A 19,562-nucleotide genomic window follows, 5' to 3' on the forward strand; every position below is an offset into this window, starting at 1 on the left:
GTACACTTAAGATTACTATAATAATGATAATCCATTAAGTATCCTTTTATCTGGCTTCTTTGATATTATAATGGCTTTCTAAATACTTAGAAAGCACAATGTAGATTTAATTCTTTTAGTTACCTCTCCAAACTTCTTATCTTAGTTATTTGATACTTGTTACCATTTATATTTGTTACCAAGCTAGTAAGAATCAAATTCAATTAAAAATTTTTATTCCATTGTTATCAACGTTCATTTAAAGCTTAATGTTTTACTCTAGTTGAAATTTTTTAGTCCTGTGTCATGTTATACAGACTTTTGACATAGCCTTTGCAGCGCTATGCCTCTATTTAAACAGGCGATTGTATACTAAATAATTGTTTGTTCTGTTTCATAACAAGAGATTTCAACTGAAACAATTAATTAATTATAAATTACCAGAAGTTCAAACATTGATTTGAAAAATTAGGAATTTTGTCTTGGAAGTACCATAAGTTTTTGGTTTATTCTTAGATCACCAATAATAGTTTAGAAAATATCTAAATTCACCTAAGGCAGCTATTTCATACACAATGATTTAATGTATTTATAAATATCTTTTAGCAAACATTCATGTACTTCTTTTTTCAGTGGGCACGTATCGTCCTGGTTGTGGAAAGAGGAGTCCCTCCTGAAATGTGCTTGCAGCAACAAAGAAATTATTCTCAAGCCATGGCAGACGGAAGGAGAGCTCTTGTCCTGCGATTAGAACACAATGTATGATGAGCTCTTTTTCAATTATCTTTTTCAAGAAAGGGATTGCATTTTAAACTTTTGATATGAATTTTGAACCCGCTATATTTTTATGTGAATTCTGTGTTTATAAGGTATTTCTCCCACCTTCTTAGCGTGTCTTCGTGGTGTAGTGGTTCTGCATGCTGGGCCGGTATTCCAGAGGTCCGTGGTTCGATTCCCGGGGAAAGCGATTGCTCAGTTTTCATCTTGCCTGCTCCAAAAAATCCTAATGACTCTACATGTTAAAAATTTATTAATACTTTTGAATGCTTTAAAAATATTTCATCCCCTTCTTTCTGAAAAAGAATACGAAAACGAAAATCTGAATAGAAAAGAATATAAAAATTCACTAACATACTGAATAACGCTCGGAATGCTGTTCTAGAGAAAAAAGCTCTGAGCGAAGCAGCATTAAACAGGATCATTATGTTATGAATAGGAAAGCTGGACATCGCGACCTAAAAAAAATTAAATTTAAATTTAAAAGAAAAGGTTTTATAAATTACAATTTTCACTCATAGCATAGGGTATAATATTACTTAAAAAGGTAATATTATACCCTATGCTTGACACATTTGAGTCTTTGTAAAGTCACTCCCACATGTAACAGTTTAACATGGGTGATCGTACAGGTAACGTTTATGATACTATCCAGATTCATGTTATACATTCTTAATTGATTGGAAATATTAAAAGCAATATTTTATTTAAATCAAAACAACAAAAATAAATAAAAATATATCATTTAAAACAGTCAGTCAAAGCTCCACAAGCAAAAATTCAATTATGCTGTATTTAGAAATATACTGCCGTCATAGAAAGGGCAGCACCCTGAAGACTAGGTAGAATGTGATGTCAGTTGATACGTAGACACAGCAAGCATGTGTAAATAAGTGATGTTATCTACTGAAAGATAAATTTATACTGCGGTGAACTATACAAAGAATCACTAAGATGTATCCCCACCTCTCGCGACGATGCAAGCTGCAGTCCTACGAAATATAAATGCAATTATTTTGCGGAGAGTCCTAAGGGATGGAAGCCAATATACTCCGAATTCTCCTCCATAATTCGTCCTCCAATAACGTCTGGGGGTAGAGCATACAGACAACGACAAATCAAGCTTCAGATATGCTTGATCAGCGAAAGATTGCAAGCCGAGGAAGCAATGGGACATGCTGGAACGTTAGCCAGCTAACAAATCCCGTGTGCGGTGCCCTGCTGGAAAATACCATTTTGCAGCCGCTGAATGTAAGATAGCGCAACTGACTGCAGCATCTTATCAACGTATCAGCGTGCCGTCAATGTGTCTCTGATGCGTAACAGAGGTGACCTGCTAGTATGAACGCCGGGAAACTATTCTCCCAGATACTGGAGCATCCAAAGCTTCCTGCACATTCCGCAAAATCGCCATTGTAGTCGATTTTGTTCTTTTCGTATGCGTCAATCTCTGCATTCTCTAGTACGATTAGACGCACTCGAACTCCGGGTCCTCTGTTTGCTAACACTGTACCAGTTACATCATCAGAACATGTGCCGGAAAGATGGTAATTCTTACATCCTTCCTCATTTAAAGGGCTATTATGGTGAAGAAAATAAGATTCAGTTGGCCATATCCATGTGATGGCAAATTATCGCCCACCCCATTCAATCGAGCCAAACGGTAGAGCCAATTAAACTTTTCTGTGTAGGAGACATGAAAAATCAGCTGTGCCCTTGTGGATATTCGAGCTCCGTATCTTCCTACTACTAGCCGGTCATGCTACGAGTTACATCACTAAAGTACGCACAGAGAAAGGCGATAATTCTTTAAGTTTGAATACAATCAAGTTACATCAGGTCAAAGAAATCCCCATCGTGACCCGGATACAGATATGAGATCCGAGCAAGCTGAGCATTGGTTAGAGTTTATTCAGAATTAGGGACGATGTAAGGTATCCCAGGGCTAAGATGTTTCAAACGTCCTGTGTTCGAAATAGAGCACGTTTGCTTTAGTCCTAGTTCTACTGTTTCGTGAAATTTCATGAAACAAAATAATTTTAAGATACAATAATTAGCCGTATTTTATATTGGCCATAATTTTTTATTTTTATTCTCATATGTTTTCAATGAATACCGTGAAAAGGGACAGCTAGGCAGAATATCATCTTGACCGATAGAATAACGTTGAAAAGTATATAATATTTTCGTAAATTTGTGTATAACTCTAGCTAAAACTGGCCATTATTGTACACTGTTACCTCGAAATCATATTTGGATCTCTAGAAAAAGAATAAAATTTTCAAGTGTTTTTGCTTTTTGTGATAATTAGGTAGCAAAAAGACAAAATAGTGCAAACTAATTTTTTTTACTGGCAAAGAAAATTAGCCCTTAGGCAGTTACCAATATACTAATGGTGCCCATGGGGGCAGATGAAAGCTAGCTAGTCTCTCGTTGTCTGGCGCCAATGCAGTTCGATTTCTATTGATTCACATGAAAATTCCGACTGCCCTTGAAGGAAGTGAATTCTCAAACTAGGTAAAATAACGTACCTTATAATGTCTTCCTTGTATAGTAAAAGTTTGATGGATTTTGCTACTACTAAAAATATTGCGGTTTTACTTCTGTTATTCCATTCACGGTAAGCAACTTCCCTGCATAAATACTCAACATAAAATAAGGTGTTAATGCCTTTATAAAGGCTTTATATAGAGACTGTCCATAGTTAAATTTTCCCTATTCAGAGCTGCCTGCAGCGGTAATTGTTGATCAGAAAGCTAGAAATTTTATAGAGATTTGGCAAAAAAAGCAAATTAGTTACAAATGTTGCCACTAGAGGTTATATTACTGTGAAATACCAATAATTCATATGAAATTTTTCCCACCTCCATATAGCAGCTGTTAAAAAACAAACAAAAAAACTTATTTTCAGTGTGGACGCCAATTACAATGAGTTTTAAGTTTGAAAGGTTGTAGCGTTGCGCGCCTCCAACTTGCACGCAACCAAGAGGTGACTGTGAAAACTGGATAAAAGACAGAGTCTTGTTAAGGGTTTAAGTCCCTTTTTATTCAACGTAATAAATTACAAGTGCGTGCTCTTGACGCTCACAAACTGCGCCAACTCGGCGGTCAAATAAAAATAATAACCTGAAAAGAAACTAAAGACAAGACTCTAACTACCAGGCTCTCTAAAAGTAACTAACCTCACCGCGTTTTACAATACCGCTGCTAATTCAGCAAACTTGAAGATCACGTTGAACGATTAACAATACTTCCAGGCAAGTACACAGGCCGAAACGCGGGGTTCTTCAATTCCTGGCTAACTACCTCCGCGCTCGTGAAGTAAGAACAGCACACCTTGAACTCGTTTCCTTTCTATTTAACTCAGAATACTTCCGCTGATAATTTGAATCCTTGCGCGTTCTACTAAAATTTACATACTCTGGCATTGGCAGTTCCAGGGGAAAAGTAAGGCTTGACAGGAAAGGTAGTTTAAACTTAAAATAAATGTTAGTTAAAATAAATGTAAACCCTACAAGGTAGCGCTCTGTTAATTAAATTCTTTCACCAAACTACACTAGCTGACATCAATAGCTACACTATTGATTCTACACTAGCTGCTACTATTTGCATGTGAATTACGGATATTTCGCAGTAATATTCCCTCTAGTGACGATATTTGTAACTAACATATATTTTAGTTAAATGTCTTTTTCATCCCTTTACTGCTTCGTACACAAAAAGTTCGAACACTTCTGATGAATGGTCGAGGCCGTAGGATGCTCTGGATAGGATAACTTTAATTGTGGGCATGCTATACAGTACCTAGGGATGAGAGACTATGAAGGTAGATATAATGGAGCGGTTATCAGATATCTTGACTGTGGGACTCTTTGAAGCCATTTCACTAATAAGCTTTCCTACCTCGCTCGTTTTTATCGACCCTCTCAGACTGCTAACCACATGTAACGCTATGCGTTTCTTACTGCTTTAAACGCGCTAATAAAAAATCCGCTTTGAAATTTTTAGTTTAATTTTTTAAACAAAATTAGAACAAAAAGATTATTAAATTAGAACAAAAATTTTTAGTTTAATTTAAAAGGTACAAATTTTTGTCATATTATAAAAATGCTTTTTAAACTTATCATAGTTAAATTTTAGAAGCAGTAGCGGTTTGAAATAAGCATAAAATAAGTTATAAATTAATGCTTTAGAATAACAATGATAGGCAAGGAGATTGTAATTTCAAAGCAATTAGTTCTTCTGTACTGTTTAAGTATGAGTGAATAATTTAAGTGACATTAAGCAAAAAAAAAATCATATACATATATAATATTAATAAGTATTGATTTAATAATAAAAAATGATCGTAAACGTAGTACAAAGTTTTCTGAAGTCCCCCGACTGGTAAATAACAAGAAGCAAAATCTGAAGAAAATGGACCGACTACTGGATAAAACATTTCCGTAAATTTTTGTATTATTATAGTTAAAATGGGCCGTTATTGTCCACTCTTACCTCGAAGTCACAATCGCATCTCTAGAAAAAGAATAAAATTTTCAAGCTTTTTGCTTTTTTTGATAATTAGGTAGCAAAATGACAAAATAGTGCAAACTTTATATTTTAACTATCGAAAACAATTGACAAGGAAGACAATTTAAGATGCACAGTCTCTAAATTTATGTACCTACTATCAGGTTCAGTATTCCTCCTTACTTGCTTGGGGAACATTAAATGACCTGACTCGGAACAGGGAGCTTACTAAAGCTATGTTCAATAAATGTGGGAAGTAGACAAGATACACAGGAAGGGTATACGAAACCCTTTATTTTTCTCTCTTTACAATGATTTCCGGACTTCGGAATACAGAGACCAACCACTTGTGGTCTGAACGTAAGAATATAAAAATATTAACTAAATTCTCACTAAACTAACTTTGGATTAATAAACAAGTGTCTACTTGAAGATTGGCCGTATATTAACAGAAAGACCGTATGTAGTACAGAGAACTGTTAACACTACGATACGTTTAAAATAATCAAGAGGATTAAACCTCTGGCCTTGAAGGCAACCAGCAACCGAGTAAAACTGCAATGGCAAGCGGCCCGCTCCTAATCACTCCTTCCTCTCTCTTGCTTGGCAAAAAGCCACAACTTAAGTACTTGGCGTTCGCAAGACAAATTTGCATAAATAAGTTAAAGGTTTTAATTCTGGCCGGAAGTAGAAAATAAGAAGTGATAGTAAAGATTTAAAATAAAATAAACGTTAGTAAAACTTAAGATCCTTACATACTTCCCGCCAGAGTTAATTAGTTTGAAACTGAGGTCTAAAACGACCTTGTTGAAAACTTTTAGCTCTAGAATCTAACGCGAGGCCAATCTTATACAAACATTTCTCACTAGAAACTAGAAATTTAAAAAAAAAATCGCTTTTTACATTATCAACTTCATGGACAATTACTTTTCATCTGTACTGCATCTAAACAGGAGTTGTTAGTTGAAATCTGGTTCCTTCCACACTAGTTTAATGAAATGTTACACAATTAAATGGCAAGTAACATGAATATTTATATTTCTCTTAACATTCTTATTTCATTCATGACTTTATTTAATTATCTCTCCCCGTGCTCTCTGACATGTGTTGTAAAAGAAAACACCAAACACGAATGTGTTTATGTACAAGTGTTCAATATTACCGCCTGCAATCAAAACACTAACGTGTTAAAAATTCAACATACCAAGACCTCGTAACACACTCTAACTTTAAACCCTGAGGTACTATTCTGAAAGTGGCTAACTCTGAAGTGTAGCGTCAGAGAGCCTAACTACATTCATTCAACCTTTAACACATATTCACAATAATTTTCTCTTTTTACAGTCACACGAATAAGTTAAAATTTTTTGGTATTACTTTCACTTTTAACATATCACAGTATTTCTTAACGCTTAAAATAACAGTTCACATTGTATATAAGAACATATTAACATCCCGTTAATTTTACGCATTTTAAAACATACATTAGTAGTACATTGTTAACTTCTATTCTTTTCCAAGCAAGTGCCAATTCTTCTACATTGAAATACTACATTTCAAAAGTCTTTCAGACTAAAACTTCTTTCTTGCCAAAATCTTTTAAATACAATTTTATACAATAACTTTTACAATATTCAAGTATTTACACATTCCTATTATATATTAATTTTAGTATCACTCGCGAGTAATTGAAAAACATAATACCAAAATAGGTAACAACTTATTTCTCGCCTTTTTGGCGATAAAGGTAGACCTCACATGAGGTAAAACGTCTTGAATTCTGCCACTTGCAGTAAGAATGAAAGATTAACTTAAGGTTGCAAAGTAACATAAAGTTTTACTTATCTTTGTGATATTCGGACATTCTTTTTTCTGCCCAGTCCTGGAAGGTAGCGAAGATTAGCGTTTGGTTTATCTTCCTTCTTGTGCGGGCTCGCCCTTCAGTTCCTTCCTCTATGAGCTTTCTTTTCCTTCCAGTTCGGTCACCCTTGAAGACCTTCTTTTTCGCCTCTGCCTGTGGTCTTGGCCGCTTGATGGCAGCTGGTCTTGGCGGAACCGGGACACTTCTCTCTCGTTCTTGCTTGGATCTCGTTGCTGGCTGTTCAAATTTTCCTTGTTTCTTTGCCTCCGCAGCTGGTGTTCCTTCCGCAATTCGTCGACATTTGCTGCGTAGACTCCTGTCCGATGGGTAGATCTTCCGTTTGGGAGCCAGGTTATAGTTGCCGTTATTTCTCCTGGCTCTCTTTGCATTCGTCGTACTTCTCCCTTCTTCATTCTGGGGGTGGTCGTGCGCTCTCTTTTCTGGTCGGTGGAACGGCTTCTTTTTCTTGTTACATTCAATTTTCCAACGGGGAAACTTTCTTTTCAATTGCTCCTGCCTCCTAATGGCTTGCCCTTGTGATTGTCGTTGTTCCACCTCTGGAGCTTGTGCCTGCAGTGCCTGCCGTACCGGATCCTGCAAAAGATCTTTAAATATTTGCATTTTATTACGGTCATAGAATGGTTTTATCTGGTCAATGTTTGCGGAGCATGTTTCACCATTGCTGGCTTTTAACACCACTACAGCCTGAGTTATTTTTTCTATGACATATGGTCTTTCAAATCGTGGAAAAAATTTGGCGGTTTTATCTTCTGGTGCTGAAGAAAGTGAATGCTTAATTTTTAATACTTCATCTCCTACTTTATAAGTTACTCCCCGTCGTTTCATATCGTAATAAATTTTTTGTTTTCTCTGTGCTACTTCAGTGTTCTTTTTTGCTTCTTTAATTAATTTTTCTATATCACCCATTTTAAATTCTGGGGCTCTTTGTTGAACATAAAATAATTTATCTAACGGCGTTATAATCTTTCTGCCTAAAAAATAACTCAACAGGAGTTTTGCCCGTTGCATCATGTTTTGCGGTCCTAAGGGCGAAAGCTAATTCATTGACATAGTTATCCCAGCTTTTATGAAAATTTTTAACATAACTACGGATAATTTTCACTATATTTCTATTGACCCGTTCCGCTATATTTGATTGCGGCCGATACGGGACCATTTTTAAATGACGTATGCCCAGTTTTTGGCACATGTCTTCAAATATATTACTTACAATTTGAGAACCATTATCCGATATAACTTTTAGGGGCGCCCCGTATTTTAAAATATATTTATTTAAAATAGAATCAGTAACTAATTTCGCGGAGGCTCGTTTTAAGGGAACAATTTCGGTCCACTTACTAAAATGATCAACCATCACAAGGAGATAGCGACTTTTATTTAACTGACTTTTTGGGAAAGGGCCCAATAAATCGATGCCAATTATTTCATTTGGAAATTCGGATTTAATACTATTTAGAAACCCGGCCGGGCGGAAATTAATATAATTAACTGCTTGACATGTTGGGCAGGACTGGACATACGCCCTTGTTAACTTTTGCAGTTCAGGAAAATAGACTGCCTCGCGTACGCGTTGGATAGTTTTTCGAATACCAGCATGAGAAGCTAAAGGGCTGTCATGGACCTCCTGCAGGATATTTAATCTAAGACTAGCTGGGATAACAGGTCGAAATTCGTTGTTGGAATTCGTAGTTTTTGTATAAAATAATAGACCATCTATTAGTTCGTAATGGGCCGCCCTATTTCTTATCGCCACAATATCTTGGTGGCTAAAATTTTCAGGATCCTTTAAATACTCATAAATGCTTCCAAACTCAGGATCCTTACCCAGTTCGGTTATAACAGTTTCTCGGGAATTTATTGTACATGCTGTGAGCATTGCCACCTTTACAGTATTACCTTCTTCATCTATTTTAATTCTGGATAGGGCATCTGCTACGATATTTTCCTTTCCGGGGGTATGCTTGATTACCAGATTATATTCTTGTAGCTTGAGTGCCCATCTTATTAACCTTGGGGATAAGTTTTTCCCTGAGTACAATCTAGTTACCGCCGCATGATCAGAGTACACTGTTATTGGCGCCTTTCCAAAATAGACTCGGAACTTTTGCACTGCTAACAGAACTGCAAGTGCCTCTCTCTCGGTCGCGGAATAGTTTCTTTGTGTTTGATTTAAAGTTCGGCTAAAAAATGCCACGGGCTGCTGATTTTGCGAAAGTACCGCTCCTACCGCATAATCCGAAGCATCCGCTGAAATTTCTAAATTCTCATCCTTTTCAGGAAATTTCAAAACAGGGACTTGCGTTAATGCTTGCTTTAATTTTTCGAAAGCACTATTGGCTTCGGCCGTCCACGAGAATCTTGCCTTTTTCCTTTTTAATTTTAACAATGGTTCCGCAATAGCTGCAAAATCTTTTATAAAGGACCTATAATATGAACAAAGTCCTAGGAAAGAACAGAGCTTCTTCGCCGTATTTGGCGGCGGATACCTTTGCACAGCGATTATTTTTGATTCGTCTGTCTCGATTCCTTTCTGAGATATTTTGTAACCTAAGTATTTTAATTCAGGGGCTGCAAATTTGCACTTTTCGACATTAACTTTTAGACCGGCCTCATTTAATAATGAAAACACCTGTCTTAAATCCTGTACATGTTGGTCCAGATTATCACTAGTAATAATGATATCATCTAAATAGATAAATGTGGACTTTCCAAGAACAGGCCTTAGCACAATGTCCATACATCGCTGAAATGTTGCCGGTGCCCCTGAAAGGCCAAACGGCATACGCAGGAATGCATAAGTGCCAGACTTGGTTATAAAAGCAGTCTTAGGCACGTCTTCCGGTCTAACCCCTATTTGAAAATAACCAGTCGTTAAGTCTAAAGTCGTCATGTATTTGGTAGAAGTTATGTTCCTTAGAATTTCTTCAATAATAGGTAACGGATATACCGGATATTTAGTCATGGAGTTTAATTTACGATAGTCAATCACAAAACGCCACCTTTTTGGATGTGTTACTGGATAGTCATTGTTTTTCTTACATAAAACAACCGGGCTAGCATAACTACTTGAGATGGGCGTTATGATATTTTTACGTAACATATCTCTAATGTGCCACTCTATATTTTTTCTTTATTCTTATCATATCGGTATGGTTTGTGGCGAACTGGCAGTGAATCTCCGGTGTCGATACTATGGTTAGTAACTTGAGTAAATCCTGGAATATCACTAAATAACGAAGCAAATTCACTTACCACTTGTCGGATTTTTTGTTGCTCTTCCTTAGGCAGGTGGTCAAGCTTTAACATTGGTGGTTCTTTTTTTTTTCTCGAACTGGTTTCATCGTCAGCTTAAGGGACGCTTCGTTAAAATCCAGGGTTGCTTCTGCTTCTGAAAGAAAATCAATCCCTAAGATGATATGTGCTTGTAAATTTTTTACGATAAAAAACATAATCTTTACTTGCTCGTCCTTGATGCGTATATATAATGGTATTTTACCTATGCATTTGCATCTTTCTCCCTGCGCAGCTAACACTGTCGTATTATGCGAATTATATATGTGGTATCTACGGAAGTACTTCCTAAAAAAATCTTCTGCCACACAGGAACACTGCGTACCTGTATCCAGGAGTGCGGTGGCTGGGATGTTGTTCACGAAACCTTCAATCTTTGGAAGAGTCAAATTTTTCACAATAACTGTATTTAACTTGAAGGAAGAGGGGTTTTCTTGGCCTTCAGATTTCCGCACCCTCCCGTCAGCAGAAATCCGTTTTAGTTTAAATCTTGTTTTTTCCTTTCCATGCTTTCCTTCTTTTTCCACTGGCCTTCAGACTTTTTTCTGGATTGCTATTGAATTGTCGACGTTCGCCGGCTGTTTTTGGATACTCGGGTTTCCTTGCCCACTGATTTGCTTCGCTTCCGTAGCCGTGTGCTTGACTTTGCTGTGGTCTTGGCGCACCAAATTGGTTTCGTTGCTGATACTGGCGTCTTCTTTCAATGTCCGCCGTTCTTCTACTTTCAAACTGGATTGCTAGCTCAAATAACTTTTCCAGTGTAGTCGGATTCCTTAATTCAATAAAGTCTTGTACTTGGGGAAGTAACCTCGGCAAAATCACTTGAATTATCTCAGGATCCGGACGGTTTCCATACAAGAGTTTGAAGACATGAATTTTTCTTAAAATAAAGGTGGTAAGATTTTCGATTCGTTGCTGATATATGCTGAAAAGTTCCGTTTCTAATTTTGCACGATCCCTTACGAGAGGGAAGGCTTTTACTAAGGCAGTCTTGAAATTTTCGTAAGTATAGGTGGGAATTCCCGCTTGATCCAAGAGACTTCTGCCTATACATTTGAACCAATTAAGCGCTTGGCCCCTCAAAGCGCTGGTAGCTAAGGTGACTTTTTGGAACTCATGCACGGTATACATCATGAAGTGGTCCTCCAATTTTTCCAAAAAACTGGTTACCGGTGAGTTTCCATTAAATGTTGCTTCTGGTTTCATCGATGCGCGCATGGTCTGGACGATGTAACCAAATCCTTCCAGGGCGGCAGCTGGCATTTCTGGATTCTGAGCCGCTTCTGCAGGCAGCACAGGTTCTTCTTGAAACTCGGCCATGGTTATTCTTCTTCGTCGGGCGCCACTATCAGGTTCAGTATTCCTCCTTACTTGCTTGGGGAACATTAAATGACCTGACTCGGAACAGGGAGCTTACTAAAGCTATGTTCATTAAATGTGGGAATTAGACAAGATACACAGGAAGGGTATACGAAACCCTTAATTTTCTCTCTTTACAATGATTTCCGGACTTCGGAATACAGAGACCAACCACTTGTGGTCTGAACGTAAGAATATAAAAATATTAACTAAATTCTAACTAAACTAACTTTGGATTAATAAACAAGTGTCTACTTGAAGATTGGCCGTATATTAACAGAAAGGCCGTATGTAGTACAGAGAACTGTTAACACTACGATACGTTTAAAATTATCAAGAGGATTAAACCTCTGGCCTTGAAGGCAACCAGCAACCGAGTGAAACTGCAATGGCTAGCGGCCCGCTCCTAATCACTCCTTCCTCTCTCTTGCTTGGCAAAAAGCCACAACTTAAGTACTTGGCGTTCGCAAGACAACTTTGCATAAATAAGTTAAAGGTTTTAATTCTGGCCGGAAGTAGAAAATAAGAAGTGATAGTAAAGATTTAAAATAAAGTAAACGTTAGTAAAACTTAAGATCCTTACACTACGAGCAGAAGTTTTTAAGTCACATCGTAGAATTTTAAAGGGAGGATAGATCGCTATGGAGATAGTATAATGTAAATACCTTCCTTCTTTATCTTCTTTGTAATATATGTGATATACATATATCACAAATATTATATATAACATAGAAATGCACACTGCTTTCACTTAATCAAAGAAAAATTACTTTTTACATGCATTTTAATAGCTTTTTTAAAGAGAGAATTGTAAAAATGAAATGAAAAAAAGCTCTTATATATAGTCTTGAAAATTATTTAAATAAATTATTGAAAAATAAAATTTTTGAAGTCCATTCTAGCTTAAGAAATATAATAACAAAATAATTAAAAGGGGCTAACTTTTCAGCCTCAAAACATATTTTATGAATACGTATGATAATCATCAACTAGTGTTTAACAGATAACATAAACTTCGTTTAATTTCACTTTCCAATAAAAATATAAATTTTAATTCATGTTGTATAAAATTAATTTGCTGTAATTTAAAATCAAATAAATGAAATCACTCAAACTGTCGTTTTCAAAAATTTTTTCAAATAACCATAATCAATAATTTTAATTCAACTATGCTGTAAGATATTATTTTACGTATAGTATCCATAAAAAGTTAAGAAATTACATTAACATAACATCATCAGATTCGTTATTTTCAGCGTTATCTTATTTCCAACCTAAACTGTAAACAGTATTTTCAATGTAAAGCAACCACCCATAGGGAATTCTAACACAAAAAAATACAGAAACAATGCGAATGGAAAGGAAAATATTAATTACTTTATGTATAAAAACGAGATACCTCTGGAAGCTTAAACCCTTATTTTTTAATGTATCAATTCTTCCTAAACAGTAAATAGCAAACCAACAAACCATTTTTATAGTTTTAAATTTTAAAAATATCGATTTCCGTGGTATCCTATTTTAACAAGAGATAGACATGGACCGATAAGAAGAAAGATATAAAGTAAAAGCTGAATCGTTTCCGGCCTCTGATTTTGGGCATTTCTACCTCCATGACAGAAGCGGAAAACTACTGATTAGCTGTCACCTGAATAAACTTCAACAAATACGCTTAGAGTTTACCCCAAGTCAACTGATTTAATTTACTGAGTATTTATAACTACGGCAACTAGACCATTTTTTAGTAGTACAATTAAGTATTCCATGCGTTTATAAGGTATTTTCTCTCTCCTTTCTGCATGCCTTTGCGGTGTAACTGTTAGCACTTTTGGCGCGTATTCGAGAGGTCCAGATTTGAGTCCAGGCTTGGACATTGCATATATTTCATGTCTTCTGCTTCCAAAATAACCTAATAACTCTACAGTGTTCACCACCTTTTAGGTCGGGCACCACTTTTGTAGTTATTAGGTTATTTTTTAAACAGGGAACGTGAAATATGGCCAATGCAGAGTGTGCTAACAGTTGCACCACGAGGCACGCAGAAGGAAGGGAGAAAATTCTTTTAAAGAACGACTGAATATTACGGGACCCGATCGCCAAATCGTGGTGGTGAAGAATCATCATCCAACTACTTTTTAGTTCGAGCGCCACTGTATATATATCAGGTTATTTTGATGCTGGAGATGTGAAAAATGAGCAATGTCCTCACCGGGACTCGAACCTGAACCTCTCGAATACGCGCTGAGTGTTCTACCGTTGCACCACGAAAACATGCATAAAGGATGGAGAAAATACCTTTTACGTTGTCGGACAGGACGAGGCCAGAGAAAACTCTGGTGGAGGTCCGTAGAGGTTCTGACTTGCAAACCTTACGTTGATCAGTAAACAAAAACAAATCACTCTGGGACTACATTCTTGTTATTTATTGAACAGGATTTTGTAAAAATAGGAATAATTTTAAAATAGAAATCTTATTTTCTACTGAAATTTAACTGCCTTACTTTCTTTCAAATTAATGTTTCTTAACTAAATGCTGTTACACTATATACATATATATATATATATATATATATATCTTTTTTTTCCTTTTGCAGGAAGAGGAAAAAGAAGAACTTAGAAATATAACAGAAATGAGAACATCAAATTTCGAAAGCAAAGCTTATCGAAGAAAAATGCATGCTGAAAAGAGACATAAGCTTTGAATCACGTGATAACTCTTTTCAAAGGGCGAGTATTTCGTGGTACTCTCATGAGATAAAAACATAGCAATATATGTAAAAGCACGAAACTATGAATTTTCATCTTAGAGGAAAAACATTGAAAATTTGAAATAATAAGAGTTTAAATTTAATATGGATAGTAAAACAGCAGACATAAATACTATTTGCATTCCTAATTTTCGAATTTCCTAATTTATGTTTTTTCGCTAAATTCGAGTTTTATAACTTATGCCTTACAAGCCTTGATGCTAATTTGCGTAAGTTCAAAATGTTTTCTAATGCAGTCAAGGAACTGATCTATTGTACAAGAATTAAAAAGAACATATAAAATTATATTTCAGATACAATTAATTAATTGCAGATCAAGTCATATAATTTAAGCCTATTAAGCATAATTAGCCTATTAAGATGCTAACTATGCTTAATAGGCTTAGATCGCTATGGAGCTATCGCTATGGCTTAGATCGCTACATTCTTATTATACCTCTACTTATAAATAAAACAGAATGACATAATAGACTGTCTCTTTTAATGGTAGATAAAGAAAAAATTATCATGTTTAGTTAGTTATCTCAGTAAGGATAAATCATCCTCATCTAAAATATTAAAAATAAGCAAAAGATTGTTCAGCATATATGTTAGCGCAAAGATGAAAGTATCGCTGACTGAAGTTCTGTTAGAACTAATCCAACAGTTTCAAAGCATTCTTTTTATGAATAAACATAACTGAAGATTTAGCGCTTCTAGTTAACGATCTTTCTATTCACGATATTAAGTTTCACATTTCATTATCTTCAATTTGCAAGTGAATACACAGAAAACGAATAAGACTATTGGTTTAAACTGCAACTTCATCATTTTGCTGCATCACTAAATTTAACGAATATCGAAGTATGTGCGCGTGAGTGCCTGCAAGCATAGGAACTAATTTCTATGACTATCAATTTCTTCGCATCTAAAAATTTACAAATTAAAAAAGTTTCCAATTTTTGTGAATCTTATTTATGCATGCATTACTCTGTATTCAGAGAGCATTTTCGGGAAAACAGTCATTGAACTGACATATTTCTGCATCAATAAGACTGTATTAATGTTTTATAAAATAATATTGTTATTGAGCTTCGTGTAAGAAATATATGAAGAGATTACACAAACATTTATTTCCATGTAGGTTCCGTTTTGGTTGCAATACAAAAGGAAAGAGGTTTGTGAAGAAGAAGAAGAGCTTCAATTAGGAATCATACTCGGTACTTTTCTAATTATTGTCGAATACTCTTGAATTCTCGAGGTCAATTCATTTTTCTTTATTTTGTTCTCTTAATTTGGGGGCTAAGTGCGGTTACATACTGAGTGTTATAAAGAGCGCCTGTATGGTGTAAGCTTCTTATCTTTATTAACCAGTTACTATGATTTTGTAATAACTGGTTAATAAAGAAACAATTTTGTCATCTTTACTGTAACTTCTTCTTTCCATATTCCTCATCAGACTGCAAGTTAACTTTTAAAGCGCATAAGCTCAAAGTTGTAAATCTTAAAGAGAGAGAGTTTCTGGAACTCGCACCGCACGGTTGGGATTTCGTCAGCTCTATCTAAAAGTGATTATTCCGCCTTTTACATTCTCTCTTACCCAGTGCTTTAAATTTATGCTTCAATAAAATTAATTCAGCCAGATTATAGCTTATTTATTCGACTGTACTGTCTTAAACTGTTTTATCAGCATTTTAATTTATTTGACTGTTATTGCTTAATCTACATCCCCACGGAAGTAGTAAATGTCGTGTCTTGCTTGTTAAAAATCAAGATTTAAATAAAAAGTTATTTAAGCCTTCTCAGGATTTTGGCATATGATTTCAAATGTAATAATTCATAATTTTTTCTAGACTTCCTCGCTAACATTGTCTAATCAGCAGAACTTAACTTCAGCTTTCAGATAAATAGAAACCTTACAATGGAAAAAAATGTATTAAAACGTAATAAGAAAGGGAAGTTAATAAACGCAACATCAAGTACATACAATCAAAATCTTAAAAACAACCTTGTATTTAGCGTAGGTATAATGAAACACTCAATCGATTTCGAGGGCAGCTAAAGGTCCCCCCTCATCAGGAGAAAGAAATACCTAGAAAGAACAAAATAAAGGAGAAAGAGTCACAGAAACACGTGGTCCTTATCAGCACTGCACGTGGTTATAACTAGATTTTTAATCAGAGTTGCACTGGCCGCCTACTTTTACTGAGCCAGGCTATCTGATCGAGCATGAAAAAATTAGCGAAGTTAAAATAGGGTGTGAGGGGCAAATGCACCTTACGCTCAAAATCTGAACTTCAAATAATGGAAAGCAACCATTGAACGGATTTTTTATACCCTCTGGTAGTACCAAACGCGAGGAGGTAACGCCATCTATCGGCAAAAATAACTGAATTAAGATAGTAGAATTTTAAAGGCATTAGGAATGACTGGATTGGACTTCAAATCATTAACTAAACCTGCTAAATCTTTGTGAATGTGAAAAGCCTCAAGAAAATCCAATTCACGTATGGAAGAAGCCTTTTGGATAATTTTTGCAGATCCAAAATCAAAATTATGGTTAAAAGTCCAACTATGATACGCTATTGAAGACTTGTTAATTTCGCCTTTTCTGACATAAGATTCATGTTCCTTGATACGAAACTTCAACGCTCTTTTCGTTTGGCCGATATATCTTAAACCACACTGACACGATATACTACAAATTCCCCAAGAATTCAAGACAGAAACGCAATCTTTTAGAATTGAAGGGTGAATTTTATTAATAGGGGAGAAACCGACTTGAAAATTGAATTTCTGGAGAATCCGTGCAATTTTATAGCTAACAGAAGGATAAAATGGAAGCACGACAAGGTCATTACTATTATTTCTGACAGTGGAATGTCTTCTTTGATGGGAATCTGAAAATTTTTTAACGGCTTTATCAATAATCACGGGAGAAAATCCACGGTCAATCGCAACTGCTCTCAAATAATTAAGTTCATTGGTAAGCAAAGATTCAGAGGAACAAACTTTAAGCGCGCGGAATACATAATAGTAAAAAGAAGCCATTTTTTGCTTAACAGGGTGGCATGACTTGGCATGGGGTGGTAAACAAACTGCAAAGGGTTTACGGTACACAGTGGTGCTAAAATCAGTTTCATTGCGGATTATAAGAATATCGAGGAAGGGGAGGGAATTGTTGGATTCAATTTCAAGAGTGAATTGGATGGCTGGATCAATTGAATTCATAATAGATAGAATCTCGGATAAATCCTCTTTATAACCGTCAAAAAGTGCGAAAGTGTCGTCAACATACCGAATCCAAAGACGAAAAGATAGTTTATCAAATAATTTCATCTCAAAATAGTGCATATAAATGTCAGCAAGTACCGGACTGAGAGGATTACCCATAGCCAATCCTTCAACTTGACGAAAATATGCATTTTGGAAAACAAAGTGGGTTTGACTTGGAGAAACTTTAGTTAGCGAAACTATAAAAGTAAGCGAAACTATATTTAGTAAACGATAAAGTTTCTCTAAGTCAAACCCACTTTGTTTTCCAAAATGCATATTTTCGTCAAGTTGAAGGATTGGCTATGGGTAATCCTCTCAGTCCGGTACTTGCTGACATTTATATGCACTATTTTGAGATGAAATTATTTGATAAACTATCTTTTTGTCTTTGGATTTGGTATGTTGACGTCACTTTCGCACTTTTTGACGATTATAAAGAGGATTTATCCGAGATTCTATCTATTATGAATTCAATTGATCCAGCCAACCAATTCACTCTTGAAATTGAATCCAACAATTCCCTCCCCTTCCTCGATATTCTTATAATCCGCAATGAAACTGATTTTAGCACCACTGTGTACCGTAAACCCTTTGCAGTTTGTTTACCACCCCATGCCAAGTCATGCCACCCTGTTAAGCAAAAAATGGCTTCTTTTTACTATTATGTATTCCGCGCGCTTAAAGTTTGTTCCTCTGAATCTTTGCTTACCAACGAACTTAATTATTTGAGAGCAGTTGCGATTGACCGTGGATTTTCTCCCGAGATTATTGATAAAGCCGTTAAAAAATTTTCAGATTCCCATCAAAGAAGACATTCCACTGTTAGAAATAATAGTAATGACCTTGTCGTGCTTCCATTTTATCCTTTTGTTAGCTATAAAATTGCACGGATTCTCCAGAAATTAAATTTTCAAGTCGATTTCTCCCCTATTAATAAAATTCACCCTTCAATTCTAAAAGATTGCGTTTCCGTCTTGAATTCTTGGGGAATTTATAGTATATCGTGTCAGTGTGGTTTAAAATATATCGGCCAAACGAAAAGAGCGTTGAAGTTTCGTATCAAGGAACATGAATCTTATGTCAGAAAAGGCGAAATTAACAAGTCTTCAATAGCGTATCATAGTTGGACTTTTAACCATAATTTTGATTTTGGATCTGCAAAAATTATCCAAAAGGCTTCTTCCATAGGTGAGTTGAATTTTCTTGAGGCTTTTCACATTCACAAAGATTTAACAGATTAATGATTTGAAGTCCAATCCAGTCCTTCCTAATGCCTTTAAAATTCTACTATCTTAATTCAGTTATTTTTGCCGATAGATGGCGTTACCTCCTCGCGTTTGGTACTACCAGAGGGTATAAAAAATCCGTTCAGTGGTTGCTTTCCATTATTTGAAGTTCAGATTTTGAGCGTAAGGTGCATTTGTCCCTCACACCCTATTTTAACTTCGCTAATTTTTTTCATGCTCGATCAGATAGCCTGGCTCAGTAAAAGTAGGCGGCCAGTGCAACTCTGATTAAAAATCTAGTTATAACCACGTGCAGTGCTGATAAGGACCACGTGTTTCTGTGACTCCTTCTCCTTTATTTTGTTCTTTCTAGGTATTTCTTTCTCCTGATGAGGAGGGACCTTTAGCTGCCCTCGAAATCGATTGAGTGTTTCATTATACCTACGCTAAATACAAGGTTGTTTTTACGATTTTGATTGTCACATTAGCGTGTTTCTCTTCTAGTCTATCAAG

At 35.7% G+C, this 19,562-nt stretch overlaps 1 protein-coding gene across 1 annotated transcript in view; it reads left to right on the forward strand.

The window, feature by feature from the left end:
- nan (transient receptor potential cation channel subfamily V member nanchung) overlaps nt 1–16,322 on the forward strand; it is a 120,852-nt gene extending 104,530 nt beyond the window's left edge. Inside the window, exons 15-16 of the mRNA XM_085808594.1 lie at nt 613–738; nt 14,395–16,322. Coding sequence (XP_085664720.1) covers nt 613–738; nt 14,395–14,502 — 234 coding nt within the window. The 3' untranslated portion in view covers nt 14,503–16,322. The remainder of the gene's footprint in view (nt 1–612; nt 739–14,394) is intronic.
- The last annotated feature ends 3,240 nt before the right edge of the window (nt 16,323–19,562 follow it).

The sequence above is a fragment of the Stegodyphus dumicola genome, chromosome X1, assembly GCF_044657685.1.
Source record: "Stegodyphus dumicola isolate Sdum_Otavi_A_Nest chromosome X1, ASM4465768v1".
Taxonomy (NCBI): Eukaryota; Metazoa; Arthropoda; class Arachnida; order Araneae; family Eresidae; genus Stegodyphus; species Stegodyphus dumicola.